The 24,384-nt window shown below is 27.4% G+C and overlaps 4 protein-coding genes across 4 annotated transcripts; 1 reads left to right on the top strand and 3 right to left on the bottom strand.

The window, feature by feature from the left end:
- The first annotated feature begins 136 nt into the window (after nt 1–136).
- LOC141534316 (constitutive coactivator of PPAR-gamma-like protein 1 homolog) lies at nt 137–9,439 on the top strand. The gene is made up of 14 exons (XM_074253602.1): nt 137–271; nt 1,004–1,431; nt 1,525–1,697; nt 1,797–1,910; nt 2,003–2,519; nt 2,601–3,239; nt 3,342–3,480; nt 3,792–3,917; nt 4,023–4,140; nt 4,206–4,509; nt 4,620–4,891; nt 5,220–5,309; nt 5,382–5,491; nt 5,563–9,439. The coding sequence occupies exons 2-14, from the start codon at nt 1,224–1,226 to the stop codon at nt 5,708–5,710; spliced, it is 2,958 nt and encodes a 985-aa protein (XP_074109703.1). The 5' UTR covers nt 137–271; nt 1,004–1,223; the 3' UTR covers nt 5,711–9,439.
- Nucleotides 9,440–9,576: 137 nt separating this feature from the next.
- LOC141534314 (nardilysin) lies at nt 9,577–14,151 on the bottom strand. Its single transcript, XM_074253597.1, has 8 exons — nt 13,802–14,151; nt 13,306–13,397; nt 13,097–13,242; nt 11,510–13,035; nt 11,159–11,443; nt 10,674–11,052; nt 10,066–10,576; nt 9,577–10,004 (listed from the first exon to the last, which is right to left on the bottom strand). Exons 1-8 carry the CDS (start codon nt 14,149–14,151, stop codon nt 9,874–9,876), a joined length of 3,420 nt encoding a protein of 1,139 aa, XP_074109698.1. The 3' UTR covers nt 9,577–9,873.
- A 280-nt stretch (nt 14,152–14,431) lies between these two features.
- On the bottom strand, nt 14,432–17,205 carry LOC141534329 (uncharacterized). The gene is made up of 7 exons (XM_074253634.1): nt 17,011–17,205; nt 16,686–16,930; nt 16,183–16,409; nt 15,837–16,112; nt 15,577–15,762; nt 15,258–15,496; nt 14,432–15,173 (listed from the first exon to the last, which is right to left on the bottom strand). The coding sequence occupies exons 1-7, from the start codon at nt 17,094–17,096 to the stop codon at nt 14,744–14,746; spliced, it is 1,689 nt and encodes a 562-aa protein (XP_074109735.1). The 5' UTR covers nt 17,097–17,205; the 3' UTR covers nt 14,432–14,743.
- Nucleotides 17,206–18,247: 1,042 nt separating this feature from the next.
- Nucleotides 18,248–23,308, bottom strand: LOC141534360 (uncharacterized). Its single transcript, XM_074253678.1, has 8 exons — nt 23,168–23,308; nt 22,962–23,096; nt 22,642–22,881; nt 21,729–22,107; nt 20,816–21,382; nt 19,174–19,269; nt 18,890–19,079; nt 18,248–18,737 (listed from the first exon to the last, which is right to left on the bottom strand). The coding sequence occupies exons 6-8, from the start codon at nt 19,260–19,262 to the stop codon at nt 18,576–18,578; spliced, it is 441 nt and encodes a 146-aa protein (XP_074109779.1). The 5' UTR covers nt 19,263–19,269; nt 20,816–21,382; nt 21,729–22,107; nt 22,642–22,881; nt 22,962–23,096; nt 23,168–23,308; the 3' UTR covers nt 18,248–18,575.
- Between the last annotated feature and the right edge of the window lie 1,076 nt (nt 23,309–24,384).

Below are 24,384 nucleotides of genomic sequence, written 5' to 3'. Positions count from 1 at the left end.
TTTTTTTTTTTTTTTATTTATAAATGACTCAAATGATCACACAGGTCTCGTTATTTCCATGAAACGATACGATTCATTTAAATTTATGACTTAGCTCAGTGCTGCCAACTTAAATAATTCTTCTGAACTTGTTTCCGCCATTTTAGTCGTGTAATTTGCACCATACCCGAAAAAGAGATGAAGAAGCACACACGTTAAAAAATTGGTAGTGTGTGTGTGCGTGCGATTTCTGTTACATTTTAGGAGCCACGATGGTTCTCTTGGATTTTGCGTGAGTATTAAATAAATATTAATAATAAAAATCAATGGCATTAATTATAAATATTTAAATATTGACAAATAATGTGGATGTCGTAATTACATTAAAATTATCCCGAGTCCAGTTGATAGGCTTGCATAAGTAACCGCTGTCTTTGTCTTCAAATTTATTCTTTTTTTTCCTGAGTCTACTATCGCCATGCCGGTTTATAAAATTCATATTATCTTTTCAATCGTTTATTGTATCCGATTAATTTAATAAATTATCAAGAGCAATTTAAATGCAGATATTTATTTATTTGTTGATGACGCCAGTAAACGACGGTAATTAATACTTAATTTATTGGTTGTAATGATTTATAAATATTTATGTATTTATGGTGGTGATAAATATAGGTATACATCAATTAATTTTATTGCTACGTCCACAAGTAAACAAAATCAATGGCGTTCCTATAAATAGTTAATTTTTAAAAGGAGTTGCCATTTATTTAATTATTTCTTTTTATTTACTATTATGACACTTTTTAATCATTACGTAATTAAAGCTAGTTAGTTATCATGTAATATTTAGAAATTGTTTATCAAATTAAATATATTTTATTTATTATTTTTTATTAACTAATTATATTGTTGATAAATTACCAGCGTTAATATTTCATTTTAATGTCTTCAAGCTTAACGCCAATTATTATTATTATTATTAATATTAATAATAGTTTTGTTTTTTATTTTTATTTTACAGGTTTCTATTTGAGACATACCGAGTTTATATGTTGGATTAAAAATACTAATTTGTATTAAACAGTTACAAAAAAATTACCACGAAATTAATAAAGAATTAAAAAATAAAAATAATTTTGAAAAAACAAAATTTTTTAATTTTAAACAAACTAACAGCAGCAGCAGCAGCAATAACAAAAGAAACTTTAAATTGTCACGAGATAATAAAATAAATAATTACGATGGGTATCCAGGATTTTCAAACATTCTTAGATAGCAATTGCGTATCTAGTGGTGCAGTGACCGTGGATTTATTGAAAATTGCACGACAAGTTATTCAAAGACAGCGAAATCGCCTTAACAAAGCTCAATCATCACATCCACCATTATTACGTCTCGTTTTAGATGCCGAATGTTGTCTAGATCGTCTTTACGGTGGATATTTTTCAGGTATGTGTTGTTATAAATAACACATTATTTTAGTTATTGTTAAGTTTGAGAAATTAAGTGAAATAAATGAATTGTTTATTTTTTATTGAATAGACTGGGCTTGTGGTGGACAATGGAATCGTATGCTCCAGTTTCTCGCTATTTTAATTCAAGCAACTGAGCTGTCAGGAGCTGACTTGGTGGTGTTTTTCAATGGCTGTAATGAAGTTCCACGTCGCTCTGAGTGGATTCAGCAGCAACTTCAAATGCGTAATAAAGTTAATAATGTATGTTGTTGACAGTATAAATACAAGACAATACAATTGTTGAAACAAACAAAAACAAATATATTTATGGTATAATGATTATTTTTATTTATTAAACAGGTATTAAAGCATATTGCTACGAAGGGTACACCACCACCAAAAATTTGGTGGACACCTCCCGTATGTTTACGTACTAGCTTACGTATGGCACTACGTCATTTAAAAGTATCTGTGGTAAATATTTATTTTAATTATCATTGATTAAAAAGAGTTTAAATATTTTTTATTATTTAATAAAAAGTAATAACTGTCTATTGTTATTTTAGATGTGTAGTATGGATGATCATCATCAAGAAGTAATTGCATATTGTCGTGAAAATAACTTTAATGGGCTTGTTGCTGATGACGGAGAGTATGCAGCTTTTGATCCACCTCGTTATTTTTCTTCAGAACAATTGAAACTTACGTACAAAGGATCTTTGGACACAAAAGAATATTTAATGTCAGAAGTCAATAAATCACTTGGAATACCATCAGATCGATTGTGTATATTAGCTGCATTACTTGGAAATTATATTCTTACAGAACAAGAACTTACAGATTTTTATAAAAAATTGAATATCAATATAACTGGTCCAAACAAAACAAATATTGATCAATCTATTAAAATAATTGCAACATTTGTTAAGGACCTTCCATCGACTGACAAAGACGTATTAGCTCAAAAAGTATTTAGCTCAACGTCTGATCCTAGATGTTCTAAACTCCATCAGTCCGTCCAATATTATATTAATGGAACCAAGGAGGGATTTTTGCATTATAAAACAACTAAACCAACTAAAGGTTTGTTATTTAATTATAAATCAATAAATAAATAATAACTGTTTGATTTAATTATTTAAATTATTTTAAATATTTATTCAGGAACTCACAAATCAGACAAAAAAAATCCTGTTGTAAACCAACAAAATTCAACAGAAGCAACGACACCTGACGAAAATTGTGCTATGGGAACGTCCCGATTTGCTTCGGAAACAGCGGAGAGCGAGCGTGAGAGTTTGGATGCCTACAATCAGGCAACAGCAAATGCTAAAGCTGCACCACAAATAGTTATTGAGCCACCAGGACTGCAGTCTCAAGGAGACGGTGATAACGTTAAAACCGATGACGAGCAGCCAGCTGCAGAGCCCGCTGTTAATGGTACACACAGTAATTTATCAATTAGTTCATCGAGTTCTAACAGCAGTTCATCAGTGACTTCACCATCACACCCTACCACGGGACAAGCTAAAGTCATTGATAAACCTATCAGTATTCCAACTACTGTACCAGAAGTAATGAGAACTGCCTCTGAACGTCATCAAAAAGGTTTAATGTCACCTCACATTTATCAAATTCTCGCAACGGGTGAAATTAAATTACCCGTATTACTGGAAGATGAAAATCAACGGGAGTTTCCATCTATTCATGTCATTTATCGACCCGTCAGGCAAATGGTTTACGCTATTTTGTTTAATCTTCATCATCAAATATTTATGGCTACTAAGAATAAAGAAAAAGGAGGTAATATAATTCAGAATAGTTTTATTTAATTTATCTAATGTGAAGCTTATAAATAATATAACATTTATCAATCTACGAAATTATTTATCATTTTTAAAATAGATAATGAAAAAATCGAAGTGCCTGATATTTTAATTAAAGAGTGGGTATGGTCAAAAACAAATCCATACCAAACACCAGAGCTCATCAAAGCTGAACAGATTGGCTGGGGTGTACCGACAATTCAACGTTTGTGGTTCGGGTAAGTACTTAAATATTTAAATGCAATTCATTTTTAATTAATACAGTAGCTTTGAACAAAAATGATTATCATGTCGATTGAACTGGTACTTTAATTATTTAAATGAGACTTTTAGCCACTGATTCATTATTTATAAATACAGCTTGCTCTGGAGAGTTTTTTGAATTTGTGTGTTTAATAGTCTGTATGTCTATTAATAATTTTGTATCTGTGTATTTTATTACGTGTCGACTGTGCATTTAAATATATGAAATAACTACCGCATAACAATTTGAAAATTTTATTTTAATTCTGTGAACTTTATTTTTCAGTACTGGCATTGAAGATAAACGCCGTCGGCTTCGTGGATTCCTTACATGCATGAAATCAGATACATCACTCATGTTAAATATTTCTTATGTACCACAGCACTTGCTGGTCATGGCTTGCGTACTAAGGTATTTATCATTTATTTTATGAATCTAAATTTAAAAATTCTAATTGTCTAAAAAAAAATAATAATTTTTTTTTTTTTTTTTTTCTCATAATTAAATTTATTATAGATACATCATGTGTTTTTCGGACAAGACGAAAATATTACGTCGTCAAGAACTTGATGCTTTTATTGTTCAAGCATTTTCACCGGATTTAATGAACCCGCAATACCTCCAAGATCTTCAGGTACTTTTAAAACTCACCAAATAATTTTTGAATGTTTTGTTAATAAAATAAATTTAAAAATTTAGCTTCCACTGGTAACATTCCGTGGTGTTCAATTGGCAACTTTGTTCATGGCTGGTGTGGAAACAGCTTTATTGGCAAACGATGCTTGTGGTGCCCCAATCCCGTGGCTGATGTGTTGCCCATGGTTGTTCTTTGACGGCAAACTGTTCCACCACACTCTAGCTCGTGCAGCAGTGGCTAAAAATCTTCTTGAACTCTGTGGAGGTCATATTGATCGCGTTGTAAAAGTTGAAAGAATGCGTAAAGCCATTATCGAAGGATTTAATCCTGTATACGCTCGGGCTCCACAACCACCAATAGCTTCAAGTAATTTTTTATTTAAATAATTGATACATTTTATTATTATTAGTATGTACAGTGTACAGAGTCAGTTGCCAAAATAATAATGACTAATAAACTTAATTTTATTTTTTTAGACTTGATTCCTGGATTCCGATCACTGGCGCTAACACCGAACGGTCTACCAGTTAGCTGTGCATTGAATGACACGCAAAATCGTGCTCGTGTCAATCGACCTGTCAACGTTCTACAGCGTGAATTAATTCGCAGACCTGTACCTTCACGTGGAGGTCAACTAGAAATCGCTGGAGTCGTTGTTGGTCAATGGGGAGCTAACTACGGACAACCTGGAAGGATTCAAGGTCCTCAGCCAATACAAGGCCATCTTCGTGGACGACTCCCTCAACAGGTATAAATCTATTTTTTAAAATTAATTTCTGCACGATGTAATTATCTTTTGTTGATTGTTATTGTTTTATATATTTATATTTAATTAATAATGGCTTGATTGATTGTGAATTAAAATAATTTAAAAATACATTGTACAAATAGTGTAATATGTATATTTTATTTGTGACGCTACTCCTATTATTGGAGCTCCAGATTGTGGATGCATTGGTGAGAATTAGTAGTATTTGTTTTAAATACTTGAGTATTTGAAAATAATTACGAACCAGTGCATGAATATTATTATTGTAGCTTGATTTTATGTAGAATTGCTATATTGATTGTTTTAGGTGCCATTCCCACGCTTAAATACTCGTATGTTTCAACCGCGAGGAGGTAATAATTCACTCGCTACTCGCGGAAAGAAAACTCAAATGAAAGTAAGTTGTCGAATTTTAATTTAATTTAATTTCTTATAATTTTTTTTATTTATTAATTTTAAATATTTACAGGCTACGAGCAAAAAAAAGTCTGCTGCTAAAAAAAATCAAGAGAATGACATGAAAAAAGATTCGAAAAATCGAGACAATTCGGTTGATGAAGTCAACGCAGATGCCTTCTCGTAAGTTTATTTAGTTAATTACTTCAAATGTTTAAATATCTTTAAATTTATTTTTTATTTTGTCTTTTTAGTAAATTATTGGTGAAAGACGTAAATGCCAAAGAAAAAACAGAATCTAATCAACAAACAGAGAGTGCTGTTAACGGTGGTGGCAAGCCCGTCGAGAAGGGCCAAGGCGATGCATCTTTAAATGTATCACAAACGGTAAAAGATAATTAAATTCACCCGAAGTTAACTTTAATTTCGGGTTATGGGAGGAGGAAGAATATTTAAAGTTCTCGGATGTAACTAAAGACCGCAACTAATATCTTTATATGACTATCGAGCGGTCGTGCACAGTTAAAGTAACGTTTGATACGTTAATCTATTTTTTTTATTCATTTATTACAAAATTAATTATATATTTTTAAAAGATTAAAAATTTTGTGTTAGATATTATTTCAATAATTATTAAAATTATTAATTATTATGATAATGAGTTATGTTAATTTTTGTGCTAAAGTTGTATTTTTTTTTTTTTTTTTTTTATATTTGTAAAAAATTTATTAAAAATTATTTAGAATAAAAATCAAGTTTATGGTTGAGGATTTTTCTTTTATTTTATTTTATTTTATTTTTTTTTTTTTTTTTTTTAAATTGTGTTCTCTTTTGAAATCTTGAAGTATATTTTTTTTTTGTTACATAAGACTATGTAATATTAAAAGTGCACTATAGCTCGATGTGCTTATAAAGTTCTGGTGGGGCCAATAATTAATAAAATAAAAAATGAAACAGTAATGAGTGTGATTTAAAGATATGAAAATGTACAAGGATAAACTAAATGTATAAATAGATCGATAATGCGATCATTACCATGTCCTCACTGCCAAAAATATCGCCGTATACATTAGTTAAAAAAATAATGGATGAACGAAATGAAAAAAAAAAAAAAAATAGCGTAATAAAGAGATCATACTCTTGCGACGATAAATGCGTAACTTTGACTGATTAGCGTTTCTATACGCTGATTTTATAAACATAAAACGAAATATGGTCAACTGTTATAGGTATTTAATTATTAAGGAATGTGATTATTTTTTTTACCATGATATAAAATATATATTTTCCGGTATTATATGAAATGCTCGCTTCGCACGGTCTTGTTATCGGATGCCTCATTTAGTTTTATAAAACATCATTATTATAAGCGATAATAATTATGTTTACTGACTTGAACGGATAATAAATAAAAATAATGAGACACAAGATACCTCGACGGTATTATTGGCGTAAAGAGACTGATGCTTTTCATATAGGTAAAATATATATTTATACATATATACGAGTCCCTATATTTAAATGTGCGATTAATATTTGCATAGTTGTTGAATAGGGTGATTGATGATTTATTATTCTGGTAGGATCTCTCGTATTTTAATTGATACAAATGCTGACAAACGAGTGCTTGAATTGTCGTGCCTGATAAAACTTAATCTGAATTTAAGTAAAGAATAAACGATAAATAAATAACATTTATTGTAAGTATGTTATTTATGTATGAAAAATAGTTGTGTATTGTGTGCATAATAATGTAAGAATGAGTCAAGTGTGAATGCGATGATAAAACTGAATGATTTTTAATAGTTATGTTGTGAAGTAATTTGTAAATAAGAGTGTAGTGTGCTGATTAATGAGTATTAATAATCATTAATTATGATTATTAACTCTCAGTGATCTGATTCATTTAATTAAATTGAATGAGTATAGAGAGAATAAACGTAATAATTAAAAGTGATCTGGATGAAACTCATGGCATTGATAAGGATAATAAAAACAAGGCTGACTATGGTTTGATATTATGAACCATGTAAAATAAAATAATATGATTATGATAATGATAAAGGAATAAAAAAAATGTAAGAGTATACGATTATTAAGTGAACGGGATTAATATACAAGAAAAAAAATGAAAAGCCGTTGATAAAAATGTGAGATCAAGGAGATTGAAAAATGTTATATTTTTGTAGATTTGTTATTGCATAATTACTATATGCATTGTGACAATGACTTTATACGACAAATAACGTTTTAATAAGAAAAAAAAAAATAAATAAATAAAATAAGAAAACAAAGTCGTAATTACAAAGTTGAATTTGTATTTTTTTTTTTTTTTTTGGAGATTGAACGAGAATGTGCGTTTAGTTTGAACACGGCAACTGGAAACTATAAATTAAACAATAAATGTTTATTTAATGTCGTAATTACCAGATGTTATTTAAGCGCATGTGTGCCTCCAAAAATTGAAAATAAAATCCATTTTAAAATCTTTAAAAAAAAATAAACCAACTGGGAATAATTAATATTCCGGTAATTTGATGATTAATATTGAAACCAATACTGACACAACTCTACTAAATGTTTTCAGATTAATATATGTAATAATAACCATGATTGTAAATGTCAACAGATTTTAAAAACAAAATTGTGACTAAAATAATGTACCACGTTGTACTTGTTTCATTTTCAAGCCGCGATTTTTTAAATGAAAAAATTAATGACTTACAACAATATAAAAATATTTGCCGAGGTAATTAATGGCCAATTGCTTTAATTATTCAGTGGTCAAATGGCATTTTGAATTTTATGAAAAATACAACAAGAAAAATAAAAGATATGACTTTAAAAGTTATCATACTTGATGATATTACTGTTGCTGAATACACTAAAATAAAATATTTAAATTAGTTACTATACACGCTAAAATGAAGTAACAGAAAATTAAAAGGCGATGCAATAAAGAATGATGGAAAAGTTAATAATAATAATGCACATTATTGAACATTTAATAAAATAAATGAAAATGATGCGTAAAAAATAGAAAAATGAAAAAAGTGCTAATGCACTTTATTTATTTGTTATATTTGTAGCATTTTGGGACCCACAAAAAAAATAAAAACTTATTCTATACTATAACACGTTTTAAACATAATCTATCGTATATTGTAATTAAAATATCTGTAAACTCCATTTGAAAAAAATATTAAGCGCCAAGTTGATTAAAGAATAAATAATTAAAAAAAAAATAAAAAAATAAATACACAAAAATATAAAATATGGTACCGAGAAATGTGAATTAAAAATGCTTCATGAGCAGTAGTTTGCATCATATTTCTCTTATTATTCACAAAAATATAAGAAAGAAAAAAATATTGAACTTATTAAACGTTTAATTATAACTTTTTACGATTATTTACTTTTGTTATAAAAAAAAAAAATAAACCGGCTATTATTAATTATTAATCTTTAAAAAATACATAGTCTTCTTTTTACATTTAAGTTTAATTAATTTTGATTATTTTATTTTAAATGAAATACTTTATGTTATATGATTTAACTAATAATTAATTTCTTGCTTTTGTATATTTTATTTTGTTTGAATAATTGATGTTATTAAACGTATTTGTTGTAAGACATAATGTTAGAAATTTCACAACGTATAATTGTAGCAATGTGCGAATTAATACTAAAAATAAAAATTTCAACCACTATATTGATGTAGACGGAAACGCACGTGGGTCCCATATAATGTCCCCATGAAAAATAGTACATAAATCCTAAAATAATAAAAGGAAAAGTTAATAATAAAAATTATAACAATTTTGCCGATGTTTAATTTCACCCGTAGAAAAAATAAAAATTTAATGCTGATACGCTAAAATTAAAAAATTAATTTACTTTTTTTTTTTTCCAAATAATAAAGTACTTGATATCTGCGATGGAATGAGTGTACTGTAAAAGAGTGTTATGAAATTCTTATATTAACAGGTTTCAACATTATTGATTAACTATTATATACTTCCACGGAAAAAAATTGAAAAAAATTCTCGTGGCGAATTTTGTAACATAACTTCGTCGGTTCTCTCTCTCTCTCTCTCTCTCTCTCTCTCTCTCTCTCTCTCTCCTTCTATCCTAAAATATTATATGTACACATCATTATAACAAAATAATATTATCATTGTTAATTGGTTACATTAGCATAAACATTTTTGTTTACGACCGAGATTAAGCTTTCGAATGAATTTTGAGATGAAATAAAAATAAAGATATAAAATAAATTAATTTTTTTATTTAATTTATTGTTAATATCCTTTCCTACTTCAAATAAAATTTTACGGATGTGAATTACCCGGTTAAGAATTTTTGGGATTCCCAAGAAGTATTTTTGGAATAAATCCAATCCCAGTCCATTGTTTGATTCTTTAAAAACCTTTAAAATTTTTTACCATATTAAATTAAAATAAAATCTGAAATTAATTAAATTAATAATTAGTTCTTTGATAAAATTCTCTTTCTCTTTACAATAAATTATTTAATTCGAAAGGTCAATTATAAATTACAATAAATTAATTGCTATAGCGTTCTGGATACGCATATAATTTACACTTGAATTTTTCAATATTTTTAATAAAAATTTCACTATTTTTGTCATCTGAATCCAGATACTGCAAGGCATAGTTATGTTGTACTGCTGAGTCTGAAAATAAATATTAATTACTCTCAATAACTATTAACATAAGCAATTAAAATTTTCTTACCTTGAACATCTTCAACTTTACTAATTTCATTATCGCTAATATTTTTATTTTGTTTTTTCGTTCCAACAACTTGAACTGACAACTTACGGAAATTACTTCCACCAAAAATATGATCTTTAAACCAATCTCTCAACTCTTTAAGACTAATTCGATGAATTTCATTAATCTCCTGAGTTAATCTGTCAAACATATACTCGCCGCATTTTATCTCTGACCAATTACGAGTGACCTCCTCTTTCAGATGAATATCAGCACACTGTTTCAATTTTAGCAGGCCTTCTTTGTGATTTTGAAAGTCTTTGTCCGACATAGACTCAAGTTTTTCATAGAAAGACTTTAAAAATGCCTCTATTCGATCATCAATTTGGTCGACACTAAATTTATCCGCTTGCGTACACACAGTTATTGAGTACCCAAACACGCCGTATGTATCACGGAGTAGACAAGATACATCGTATCCTAATTGTTCTTGTGTCCTTAATTGATTGAATAAAGGCTCTTCTATGATCATCTATATCATCAAAGCATTTTATTTAGATTATTAATTGTATTATTTAATCTACTTGATTAACAGTAATAAAATTATCGTATTAGCTTCAAATACTCACTGTCAATAAATCAATTGTCACTGACAATTTTATAGAAGCTAATCCTGATTGATAATAATTCGTCACTACAGAATTCGAATCAGTTTTATTAAAATTTTTAATTCTGCAGTAATGGACTCCAACAGGCACTGACATTGCTCGTATTCGCGGAAAAGTATTTGGTAATAATGGTCCAGAGTTTAAAATATCAAAACATTTTAATACATTTTTCTTCACGTCATCGTTTGTCATATTACCTTGAATTAAAGATTGAATGTAAATATGTTTTTTAAAATATTTAACAAAATTTTTGAACTCTTCAAATGATATCTTGCTACATGCTGCATGTTTTTCGGTATTTGACCAGTGATTTAATATTATTATAGATAGCCTGGCGTCTCTATAAATAAATAAAAAATTAGTAAAGAGTTGTATGAATAATTAACTGTAATTTTTTTTTTTTTTTTTTTTTTTTTTAAATTTATGATGTATAAATAATAACATACTTTCCTAGAGTAGAAGGCTTCAAAAAAGCATTATAATAATCTTTTAATTGCTGTTCTTTCATAACTTGAAACATATTTTCTGTAACAAGCTCCGATATATTCGACAAGTAATTAATAATTGCTTCAAAAAGAATTGGGAGTTTCTGATTAAATCCATAGAGTTTAATGATTAGCCCTTTCTCACTTGCATTCAGCTCATAAGTCAATTCAGCTGCGATTGCTGGATATAATTCTTCGGCAAGTAACAGTTTCAAAACTCCTACCATTAAACCACACAGAGCAGATCTAAAAATAAGATATTTATTAAAAAGAAATAAAAAATTTAATTTTTATAAAATAAATAATAATTACCCTTCTGGTGAAGTCGCAACGACAGGCGATATTAATTGAAAATACATATAACACTCAGGCAAGCGAAATTTAGCATCAGGCTTGTACCAAATTTCACTTAAAGTATCTTGATGAATTTTAACCGGCGCTTCAATTGGCGCAACAGGAATTAAAGTAAAATCATCAGTTATAAAAACATTGGGCTCAGGTAAATGAAATTCTTGGATGGGTTCTATGCTTTTCCAAGACTCTATCCAATCAGCTGGAATTTCTTCGTCCGTGTATTTAGTTTTAAACCACGGCTCCTCCTTATCAAATTTAGAATCATCAAATTTTTTGTCTAGGATAATAATATTTACGTTTTCAGGAGTGAGAACATCCATGCACGCTTGAATTGATTCCGGATCGTACTCAAAGTAGAGTTCACTGCCAGTAATATAGTGAAGTGGTTTGTAATAATACATATTTTCGCTCAAGCTTTCGACATTTTCAATGGAAGGCTCTTCGTCAGTAAATTTAAAATTCGTATCATCTATCATGCGTATTTCATCAAATATTCTTTTTTGCGGTCCTAATTTGCGCATCATATTGATGTATGAAAATATTGCATCGAGAACTTCTTTTAGATGGGCATGACCTTCGTCAGTGAGGACAAGTGCCAAGCTGAAAAGCGCGTACATTGAACTGTGTTCAAAGCCACTTTCTCCGTTGCCGCTGAATATGTCAAGGCACCACATTTTTTTTCTTAAATAGCTGATCACTGAGCCCTTGCCCTCGTGGCCAATAATCCAAGAGACATACTGATGAGGCTTTGTTTTATAAAGATGATGAAGTGGCGGCATCGACCACGTCAGTTCAACTTGACAAGCGTCTTTAATCGGCTTTATTTTGTAAATACGCCGGAAATTCGAAGTGTCAAAAGAATTGGAATCCCTGTAAATACTGAAATCTTCAGAAGGCAAATTATTTGTCGGTACAACTGAGAAACATTTTTTAACGTAATCTTCTAGAGTGTCGAGAGGCAAGCGTGCTTGAATAGCGAGTGTCATGCGATGAGCGCTGTAATGTCGCTCACGAAACTCATGTAACTTTTTGTAAAGATTGTCATCAGTTACATTGTCGCGAAGAGTTTTCAAATTTCCCCAAGTAAATTTGGTCGCTGGATGGTTTGGCTTGGCCAAGCTGCAGAATAATTGCTCTTTCCTGTTGATGTCTGATGGTAATTGCATTTGGAACTCGCTCTCCACAGCTTCTCTTTCACGAGAAATCGCATCCCTCAGCATCAGGGGAGCAATGAAGAACTGAGCGAACCGGTCCAACGCAGCAAAAAGATGTTTCTCGTCTATTTCAAAAGTAAACGTTGTCAATTCTGGTTCGGTCGATGCATTGTCAGTTCCGCCACGCTTCGTTATAAACACGTCGAACTCGTTCTCAGTTGGGTATTTTTTGGAACCCATGAAGACCATGTGCTCAAGAAAATGAGCCATTCCAGGGATTTCAGGCGGATCACTGAAACTTCCGACTCCTACGCACAATGCACATGCTGCCTGAAAATATTATTAAATAATTACATTTAATAGTCAATCTTAACTGTTTTTTATTTTTTACCATTTTTTCTTCCCTCTTTAATACTTGAGGTCGTTTATCATCCTCTTCACTCATTTCCATCTCTCCATCTTCTTCCTCTGAAGAATCTTCTTCACTTTCTTCGTCATCGTCGTCCTCTTCACTTTCCTCTTCGCTAGAACTAGATGCTAAAAAAAATCAAAATAAAAAATTTTATAATGTCAGAAATGAATTAGAAAAAAATTCGGTACCTGCTTCGTATTCATTGGTGTATTGTTCACTCGATATATTATGTGTATCGGCAATTAAAAGTGCAGTTAGACCGTTTTGAAGTTTTATTACTCTGAAAAAAATAAAAATGTTCATTTAAAAAAATTTTTTTTTAACAAATAAATTTGTTTTGAAAAATTATTTTAAAAAAATGCATTTATAGTTTTTAAAAATTTTTAAATATCAATTTTTTTTTTGCCATAATTTATTTGTTAAAAAAAATTCCTAAATTTATTAAATATCTGCTAAATTAATTTTCGCAGAATGAAAATAAAATTAGCAAACATCTGACGATTTTCAGGATTTTTCTTGTTAAAACAAATAGAAAAAAATTTGACATTTTAAAAATTTTAAAAACTACAAGTACAATTTTGAAAAAATATTTTTTTAGTTCTAATTTAAAAAAATGAAAAAATTTTTAATGTCAGCTGATTTCAGTGACATAAAACTTGAAGATAAATAAATAATATCACTAACCTGTACTCTTTTTTATCGTTATCAGATTTGACAGGAGTATCTAAATAATCAGCTTTGATGTGATCACTAGACTCATTAATTTTATCACAACTTTCACCCGTATTTCCTTCAACACATTTAACACTTCCCGTGTTTTCATTTTGTTTAAGGTTAGAATTTTTTTGAGAATGCAAAGCTTTAGCATTTTTAGGAATTACCATTTTATAGTTTGAAAATTTATCACTATTTATTCGTAATCTTTTCTTACTTGACACCCGAAAGCTGTGTAAGCGTTTTGGCATACTATAACTGTAACTAAAATTTTTTACTGTACATTCAAGTAGACATTTAAACAAGCACGGCCGAATCATGTGGTTTCTTGTTACCACATGAATGACGCGTGCATTATACTATATGTATATGTATGTATAATTATGTTTATTACAATAATTCGGCTGCCCAATTTTTAAACATATGTGGAATAAAATAATAAGTACTTGAATGTATATAAAAAAATTTATTGAAAAAAATACTGCATTATATTATAATACTAAAAATTGTGACATTTTCTTTAACAAAAAAATTTTTTCAAAAAAATTGCATTTTTAAATTATTAAAATTTCAACAAGTCTATTTTTTTAATAATTTTTTTTTGCTATAATTTATTTGCTAAAGAAAATTAAAAAAATTGTAAAACGACAGCTAAATTTAATGTCATTAAAAATGAACAAATATCTGTAAATTTTTATAATTTTACGTAAAAAAATATTTATTGTGAAATTAAAAAAAAATTTTCCATGCAAAAATTTTATAAAACTATAATGCAATTTTTTAATACTAATTTATTTTTTAAATAAAACTAAAAATTATTGTGTCCGCTGATTTCAGTATCACTATTTTATTTTACATGCTATAATAATTTAAAAAATAATAATTAATTATTTAATAATATAATCTAAGAGTTTATCTGTTTCGGGTCATCAAGAACAGTAGTGAACTATAACGCTTAACCCATTCTTCATATGTTAATCTGTTGACTGTATCATCAACAACAGACATCGCTTCTTGAACAGGTTGAGTGGCCCAATCATCGTATAGTTTTTCTAGATTTTTTAATTCCTGTTGACATACTCCGTTTTTATATTTTATTTTATCAAGTAATTCGAAAATATCATTTTCTTTCGACGAATCTAAAGCTGAATCTTTAATAGATAACATGTGTTGGTTGGCATATTCTAGATTTTTTTGCTCCAATTTTTGTTTTAATAAATTGTTGGTCATAATATTTCTCAGGCAATTAATTAAATGGTACAGTGGTGATGTAAAAACTGGAATAACTGATGTTATGCAGGGTGTAACTAACAAAATATTACTCATACATAATGAAGCATATCTAAAAGTAAAAAACAATTAATATTAATTTTTTTTAAGTGATTTAACAAATTATAGTAACTCAAATGCAAGAACTGTTAACTACCTGAAAGCTCCAACTTTATCTAGCAGCATTACTTTATTTAATGCACTGACATCTGTGTTTTTGTGAAATTCTGTTATTTCAGAAACTATACTGGTCTCACAACAGCTGGAACTATCTTCATTATTTAACGCATCTATCATCGCTAACTCATCGCTTATTTCGTCCTTTAATTTTATTAAAAATTGACCGCCAGATTTTGCTGAACTTAAAGAATTGTGAATTGCTATTACATGGTCATCCTATTGAAAAAATATTCAGCTAGTCAGTATCTAGAAGATTAATGGTAAATAATAAAATTAAATAATGGAAAAATACTAACAAGTTGTAGACCAATATTATAAATATCACTCATTAACTCAGATTCTCGTTCAGATAAATGATTCCTCTCATTGTTAAAATTTTTAAAATATTCAAGATAATACTGAAAAGTTTTGCACTTTGAAAGCTGCTGAGCAACTTCCATATTCAACATTATCCAAGTTAGTAAATCTTCCGAGTCATTTACCTTTAAAAAAAATTTTATCTCAAGTTAATTAATATTTTTTATCCAACAAAAATTAATTATTAAAATTTACTCACCATTATTTTATTAATAAGCACAGTTCCATTAGCTATATTTTCATTTGCTATTTCAGAGTGTATCATCGCTTCAAGTACAGCAGAAATTATTTGTGATTCAACAGTAGCAAAAACAATTCTCAAAATTTGATCGTATGATCGGGATTTTTCAAAATTTTCCAGTCCTAATTGTAGTCGAGTTAATCTTTCAGTGTCTTGCATACGCTTACGTAATAAAATATCCCATAATTCTGGAACTGCAACTGGACATAAAATTTCACGAATTTGTTTAAACGCCTGAAAGTCAATATTTAGTTATATAAGTACCATTAATATTTACTACTAAATATAATAAAATTTTTTTTACCTCATGTTTATCCTGTCTTGAGGAAACTAGACAAACTAGTGTGAGACAATGATTAACAGCAGGTTCATCAATTTCATGTTTGGACCCTGGTATCAAATTATTGCATTTTGAGATTAAGTCAGTGCATGATTTAAGTTCTTTCATTATTTTTTTATGTTTTAACTTTAAAGCACCAGTCTTTATTTTTATCTTTTCTTGTTCGTTTTTTAATTTGGCTATTTGTAAACCTAAAAAAAAAAATTGACATTACAATTGATAATTATAACACTGAAGTTGACAGATATTAAAAATTTTTTTGGAATTTTAAAGCATTTAAATTATTAAAAAAAAAAATTTAATTAAAAAGTTTCACAGGTGGAAATTAATGAAAATTACAAGTGAAAATTTTTAGAAGCATTTTTTTATTGTAATTAATTTGTTAAAAAATTTTTTTAAATTAACAGCTGACCGCTAACTTTAGTATTATTTGATAATTATTATAAAATATAAGATTGAAAAAATACCTTTCTCGTCAAGAGAATCTGATGTAGCCATACACTCATTTTCAGTTTTATCAATTTGTGACTTAATTAGCGCCCTTGCATTCTGTATAAATTTTATCTTGTTGAGATGTTGAATAGCCGGCACCGGTGCTTGGCTCTGGAGACGGCTTAGCAATATATTTTTTCGTGATTCAACTACATCTTCTACCGGTTGAATAACAGACGATATTTCATCCCATACGAAATTCATTATTCCATGATTTAAACTTAAATTTATTAATAAAAATATTAGCAATAATTATTAAAAGTAAATAATAAATAAATAATGGAGTAAATATAACCTTACATTTTTTTGACATCGTCTGTCAATGTTGACGGAGGACATCCTAATAGTCTTCCCCAGTCTAAGTTATCTCCAATGTCTTTACTCATGATTAGAAATTAAATCTATTAATAAGTGACTCTATTAAATGTTTAATAAAATATAGAGATACAAATAAAATCATTATACTCTAATTAAACTCCTAGTTTTAAATTTTGTAACGGCCACAATAATGCAGCATCATCTGGTGGTTACACAAGGTATTTTTGGCTAAAATATAATCATAATAATGTTATGATACTGAAGGTAGCTGACAGCTGTCAATTTTTTTTTAATTTTTAGAATAAATTAATTTTAATAAAAAAAAATGCTTCTAAAAATTTTTATGACATTAAAGTTAGCTGTCTCTTGAAAATTTTTTAATTTTCTTTAACAAAAAAATTTATTCTAAGAAATTATTTTTAAAAAAATTGCATTTTTAATTTGTTAAAATTTCTACAAGTCTATTTTTTTAATAATTTTTTTTTTGCTATAATTTATTTGTTAAAAAAAAATTAAAAATCCAATTTTTTGGAACAAATTTGTTTGTAAAAAAAAATTAAAAATAGGTCAAGTGACTGCTAACTTTAATGTCATAAATTTTTACCAAATAACAATTTTTTTTTTTAATTTTCACATGTGGAATTTTTTTATTAAATTTTTTTCATTAAATTTAATTTCTATAAAATTATAAAAAAAAATTCTGTCTGTTAACTTCATTGTCAAATAATATTATAAAACATTTTTTTTTTTCATACTTGATAAGAAATCATCTTACATCTCTTATATTTGAATTTATTAAAAAAAATTACAAAATTTTACAAAGAAATTTGGTGAATTTAAAAATAAAAAAAAAATAATTTTTTTTAGCCTTTGTATTAAATATCGGCTAGACAATTGTCTCTTCTTTTAGACATCTTTCAGTAAATTAAGTGTAACATCCGGAGGGTTCATTATTGATAATTAAATTTTGAGAAAGTCAAACTTGACACAGAGTAAACTTGAAAATAAAAAAAGGTATTACAAAGTAAATAAAACAAAAATACTTTTTTAAGTAAAATAATGTATTACATTAAAATTATTTTACAAATGAATTATAATACAATAAATTATCTATTTCAACTAAAAACTTCAATATTTCTTATTTTAAAAAGTTACTGTTAAAAATTTGAGAGTGTAAATTTTGATAAAAGCTCGTAAATTTGATTAAAAACTAAAATCCTAATGAATAAACTTTTTATTAATAAAACTATTTATAATTAGTTTTATGAGAAATGATTTAGTGTACACTTAAAATGATATTTATATAAAATAATATTTGACATATGTTTATATATATATACAATGTAATAATTTAAAATGTTTATTTAATAATTCACAAAAAAATAATTTATATCATAAATATATTGACTGGTTTTTGTTAAAAGATCGTTTGCACTGTATAAATTAACATTGCAAACAGATTTCATAGAATTAAGTTATACAATTATCGCGTAAAATACTGACATCTTAATCGTTATTGTTATTGTTTATTCGCTAGTCGTTATATGTTAGTAATCCAAGTCGATATCCGGTTTATTATAATCGACATTATCACTACTTCTGCTCAGTTGGTTTGTATGATGCGTGGATCTCAAATTATCATTTTGATCTTTATTTGATAGCAGTCCCATATTTGAATACGTATCATAGAGCATGTTTACGTCGACACCCTAAAATTAAATTTTACGTCAGATAATTACTTAAACTCTACTAGATCAATAAAAGTTACAACGCGTGTCATACAAGATAATGAAATAAATTACAATAATTAATTTTTATATATAAAAAATTCCATAAAATATTATATTAAATTAATACTTACATTAGCAAGCATTGTTTCTAATAATTTAATTACTGCCAATAATTCTCTCTTTCCACTTTTCGTCAAGTACTTGCAAATACATAATCTCTCCGTGTTTCCGTCTTTTATGCTATTGTTGATGCTAGTTGGGTCCGTAATAACTCGTTTTTTAGCTTGCGTTCCTCTGCAGTGTGGATGAAAAACAAATTTCCTAAAAAATTAATTTCAATTATTAGATATTTATTCATTATTAAATAATTAATCATTTTTTTTTTTTTTGAATTTTTTTCCGGTAAAAAACATACTCGCAATCGGGTCTCGCTAATCTTCCAGCGTCGGCATGGGACCACCAAGCGAAAATAGTCAATGTTAATAATACCCATCGGAGATTCATCGTAGAACTGAAAAATAAATAAACCTTGTTTATTATTTATTATAATTATTTTTAAAAAATATTTTATTTCAATAATAAAATATCTAAAAGACATTTTATAAAATTTTAATATATAGTTATAGTGTGATAAAAATTTAGAGCGGTGGGTCACGTAGGGTATACATCGTTAAAGTAAAAATGACATAGACTTTACTATTACTCACGTGTTCTCATACACATTTACATTTTGAGGAAGCATGCATTAAAATTTACATTATTATGTTAAAAGATTTGACATTTAATAACTGATATATTAACCAACTGGAAGAAATAAAAATTCAATTTATAGATGATAAAAATCAAGATTATTATATCTAAAAATTGTTTTTTTTATGTACGTCATAAAAATCACGAAGATAAATTCACTTCCTCATAATCAATTAGTATTTGATTAGTAGAAAAAGTTTTTGTTAGACAGTAAATGAAAAATTATTTGACGAAAAATTTTATAGATTTATTTAGTAAATGATGAAGCCTTTCTGAAAAGGGTAAAGTTTATCAAGAGGCGTACATTATAATAAATTTATTAATGAGGACATTTAGTGTGAATGGAAAGAATAGAAAAATCTATATTAATCATATGAAAACCTCTGGGAAAGTTATTCTTTGACGTGGTCAAACTTTAGTAATTGATTGGATTCCGAGCACGCAATTTATTACCACCAATTTCATTAGTAATATAGTATTGTGAAATTAAATCTTCTATCCAAATATAACACTTTAAATACATGCGCTTATTATTAATATTACCGTCGATTAAAGTAAATTAATAACATTATTATTGTTTGAAAATGATGTGATTATTTCACATTAAATAGTTCCAGACAAATTATGGAAATATAAATTTTAACAATCATTATATAGAATAGCTGTTATGATGTCATACAATTTGTCATGTTTGTCTTGTTAAAAATTTTAAAGTATAAAAATAAAAAGAGCATGTATCGTTTTTGCTAACAAGAATAGTAACAAGATAGTCATTTACTCAATAAATTGCAAGTAAATTCAACTTGTATTACCGAGTAAATTTAAAGATTTTGTTCCATCAAATTTCATTTTATTGCAGCACAAACACGAGGTTTCTTTTCGATGAAAAATGCCACATCAGTGACTCATTAAAGTCAATGTTTGTTGTTGATTTTCCGGTACAATAATTTTAATAAAATAAGCTTCGATTAATTAAAATAGAAAATTATTTTATACGAAATAGAATAATTTTTTTTTATCAAAATTAAGCTTCATTAATTTATTAATTCAAAATTCTTTACTTGTAAAAAATTACGTGATAAAATTCACTAAAATAAGTATCGAAAAAATTAGCATAAATAAAATTGAGCTTTTGATTAAAATCTACAATCAAGTGCATCATTGTTCATTTACATGCCACGCGTTTTACATTCCCGTAGGATTTTTAAATTTATCCACTGAAATTTTATTTAAAAAAAAAAATTAATAAATAATAAATATAAAATTTTACAAAATATTTTTCCACGCAATAAATAAAAATTTCTCACCTTTACACCTGCTCCAATTATAATTGAAACAATTCCAACTACTGTATACGATTTTTAATAAGTAGTATTCTTCAGAAATTGCACGTTATAAATCAAGATGCACAATGACAAAAAACTCAAAAGCAAGCGGCCTACCGCGATTTAAAAATAACGTCCAGCATCAAGTTTTGACTTTGGAAAATTTAGAGAACAAATGATGATTAGAGCTTGCGCGATTCATGTATTTATACCCCATATAATATATCGGTGGTACCCAGAGTACACATCCCTCCTTCAGTTCTTGCGCGCGCGACAATACCGCGGATACACTATTTCTTCATCTTTCTCCATTCCAACGTTCACCAGCTTCGTATCTCGCTTTCATCCTTCGCTTTTTCTCATTTGAGTCCTTCGGAGCAAGTAAGAACAACTCCAATTCATGACAATTTACACCCCTTAATTGTACTAGTTTACTCTCTTCCTTCTCCTCCTCCTCCTCTTTATTTTGTGCTACACGCGTCATGCTTTCGAACAATTAATCGAAATATTTTATGATTATAATAGCGTCATAATAATTATTTCTTCTATCTGAAAATAAAACGAAAAATAAACAATTAAATTTTTTGAAAATATATTTTTTCATTGTTCAAGTATCAACACCAAAGATTAAAACAATAAAACCTTGTTTTATACTTTAAAAAATAAAATTGTTAATTTTTATGAATAGAATCCTCGTTATTTTTCCTATTAAATAATAAATATTATTTTTTATTAATTAATTATCCATAATTTATTGCAATTGTATTATTATTGCAGTGGTAATATTATTTAAAAGTTAAAATATAATAAAATAAGAGATTGCACAAAGCTGAAAGAATTTTAAACTCGAGAATTAGATTAGGAATGCAAGTAAAAAGCAATACGCGCAATAAACCTTTTATATAGACATTATACGAGACACGGACAGTGTCCAGACATCCTGGCGCCACCAAGAATATTCCTCGCAATCGATCGTGGTCCAGATTTGTCTAGGAGGTGGTGTGTGTAGGAGGAAAAGATACTATTGCAGACGCAACTCATTCAACCCATTACCATATTAGATACATGCTTATCCGCTTAAATTTTTTTATAATAATTTCATTATCTTCTTTTTCTTCTTGTTCTTCTTTAGTTAAAGAAATCTAAATATTAATTAGGATTTCTTCTTGGTCCATTTCTTCTTTTACGATGATTTATCGCATTCTCAATTGATTTATCTTAAATGCTCGGCGGCTAATTGAGTACTTCCACTATACTCCAAATTATGGTTTTCTCTGGAATGGCAATAGAATTAGCAAAATTATAATTGAACACGTAGGAGTATTACAAATAATAAATCAACGGTATGCTGATTGAAACGTCATAAATTGAATAGAAATTTCCAGACAATCGCGGTGGTGACAATTATTGTAAATTTATTAATTGGAACTATAACTATGAAAATTCTTCGGCAATATTATAAAGCTTCTACGTAATTAACCATATCCTTTGAATTGCTATTAATTATATTTATACGCTTGAGTTATAAATATATATATATATATATATATATATATATATATATATATATATATATATATATATATATATATATCTAAAGGAGTTAGATAACATCATAGAAATTTAACGAAGTTTCTAGATTGAAGTATGTAAAAAAAAGTATCATAACTCGTTATTTGATGCAATTTGATCACTGAAGTTTGATAAATTTTAATTACCAAAAAATATTTATCAAACTATCAAATATCTTTGTTAAAACTTTGATTAATTAAAATCCAAAAATTCCTTCGAATAATGAGTACACTTACATTGTAATAATGTGTTAATTATACAACTTTTTTTTTTAGGATGATGATTAAAATTTCTACATCGTCATCTGAAGAAGATTTACCAAAACTGAATATGTAATTTGGAGCACATGATAAAGAAGTCAGCGTTATTAATGAGACACGCTTGCTGTAGGGTAGGAACTTGCTTTTTTTTATGGCAAGACAAAAAATTAAGAAATATACATATCAATAGAACTAAAAATACAACTTGCCATTCATCTAAAATAAAAAAGTAAAAAAAAAAAATTAATAATCAAAGTGAAATTGGGTTATGTATATTTTATTTGTGATTTATATACCTTGGTCGTAAATAGTTGATTAAATTCATGCGAGTTCATATCGATGTTCTGTTGTTGAATCATATATTTTAGTTTCAATTAATGTTTTTAAATTTTTTACCAAATTTAGATCCATGCGATGAAAGTTTGTGATCCCTAATACAAAAGTTTATATATTAAGTAAACATCAATTGGTTATAAGGGTATTAATCAAGCCCGCCAATTACTTTTGTTTGTTTTTCCTTTTTTTCAGAAATAAATAGAATCAGTGGTTTTCATTTTATTTGTATCAAGCGTCAATGACATCGCGGTATTGTTGAAAAATTAATCAAAAATATGGATTGTCCAGCCGGGTGAGCAGTCCATTCACCGATTCACACTCTAAAAGGTACAAAATTTTTAATAATCAAATTTTAATTATTTATAGAACATAAATTATAAATTAATTTTTAAAAAATTCTTAACTACAAAAAAAAAACTATTGATAAAAATATTTATGAAAATTAATTATCATACTGAAGTTAGCCGTCAGCTGTCATTTTTAATAATTTTTTTAACAAATCAATTACAACAAAAAATTTTCACTTGTAATTTTTATTAATTTTAACATGTGGAATTTTTTAATTAATTTATTTTAATAATAATTTAATTGCTATAAAATTCTAAAAAAATTTTTAATGTCTGTCAACTTCAGTTGTCATAATTAATTTAGCAGATATTGTATAATTTTTATAAAAAATAAATTACGGCAATAAAAACATAAGGAAAAAAATTTAACAGTGAAATTAAAAAAAAATAATTTATTTGTTAGAAAAAATTAAATAATCAAAAAGTGTGAGCTGATTTTAGTATCACAAAATATATTGGGATAAAACTGTCATTTAAGTCAGCAATTACTTGAATATTTTAAAAATTTTTTTTTAACAAACAAATTTGCTCCAAAAAATTATTTCTAAAAAATTGCATTTTTTATTTTTAAAAAATTTTGAATATCAATTTTTTTTTCCATTAATTTATTTGTCACAAAAATGATTAAATATCTGCTGAATTAATTTTCATGAAATAAAAAAAAAAACACAATATACTAATAAATTATTAGTAATTATTTAATCCAAGGATTTATAGTTCTAAAAGAAAGTCATAAATATTTCCGGTGCCAAGTGTGACTTTTTTTATTTTGGAAAGAAACAATTGAGTGGGCTGATTACAGCACACGATTGACCCATAGGCGGGGAAAAGCGCGAACAATCAGAAGGGACAAAGTAATGACATCACTAACAGAATCAGAATTTGCTCAATCAAATATCGGGCAGCCCACGCTTTCTCAAATCTTTTTTGTTTTACGCTTTTTTTATGTTACACATGTAAATCTCCAGTAATAACAAAATCTTCGGTAAGTTAAAAGCTCTTTGACGTCACTATATTGTTTATACAACGGATGAAA

The sequence above is a fragment of the Cotesia typhae genome, unplaced genomic scaffold (genome assembly GCF_013202065.1).
Source record: "Cotesia typhae breed Kobodo isofemale line unplaced genomic scaffold, CoteBio_Ctyphae scaffold_13, whole genome shotgun sequence".
NCBI classification, from domain to species: domain Eukaryota; kingdom Metazoa; phylum Arthropoda; class Insecta; order Hymenoptera; family Braconidae; genus Cotesia; species Cotesia typhae.
The sequence above is the reverse complement of the archived record's forward strand: the minus strand, read 5'-3'. Positions and strand labels throughout refer to the sequence as shown.

Bases quoted from the DNA above. Each gene is read 5' to 3' on its own strand.
- LOC141534329 (XM_074253634.1), bottom strand. From the start codon at position 17,096: ATGAGTAAAGACATTGGAGATAACTTAGACTGGGGAAGACTATTAGGA. The intron at 16,113-16,182 runs GTAAAAAAAATT...ATTGACTTTCAG, and splicing joins CAAGACAGGATAAACATGAG to GCGTTTAAACAAATTCGTGA. The intron at 15,497-15,576 runs GTTAGTATTTTT...TTTTTTCAATAG, and splicing joins ATAATATTGGTCTACAACTT to GATGACCATGTAATAGCAAT.
- LOC141534316 (XM_074253602.1), top strand. From the start codon at position 1,224: ATGGGTATCCAGGATTTTCAAACATTCTTAGATAGCAATTGCGTATCT. The intron at 1,911-2,002 runs GTAAATATTTAT...TTGTTATTTTAG, and splicing joins GTCATTTAAAAGTATCTGTG to ATGTGTAGTATGGATGATCA. The intron at 5,492-5,562 runs GTAAGTTTATTT...TTGTCTTTTTAG, and splicing joins GTCAACGCAGATGCCTTCTC to TAAATTATTGGTGAAAGACG.
- LOC141534360 (XM_074253678.1), bottom strand. From the start codon at position 19,262: ATGAATCTCCGATGGGTATTATTAACATTGACTATTTTCGCTTGGTGG. The intron at 19,080-19,173 runs GTATGTTTTTTA...TTAATTTTTTAG, and splicing joins TTAGCGAGACCCGATTGCGA to GAAATTTGTTTTTCATCCAC. The intron at 18,738-18,889 runs GTAAGTATTAAT...ATTTAATTTTAG, and splicing joins TAGAAACAATGCTTGCTAAT to GGTGTCGACGTAAACATGCT.
- LOC141534314 (XM_074253597.1), bottom strand. From the start codon at position 14,151: ATGATTCGGCCGTGCTTGTTTAAATGTCTACTTGAATGTACAGTAAAA. The intron at 13,243-13,305 runs GTACCGAATTTT...GATTTTTTTTAG, and splicing joins CACCAATGAATACGAAGCAG to CATCTAGTTCTAGCGAAGAG. The intron at 10,005-10,065 runs GTAAGAAAATTT...ATTTATTTTCAG, and splicing joins TAAAGTTGAAGATGTTCAAG to ACTCAGCAGTACAACATAAC.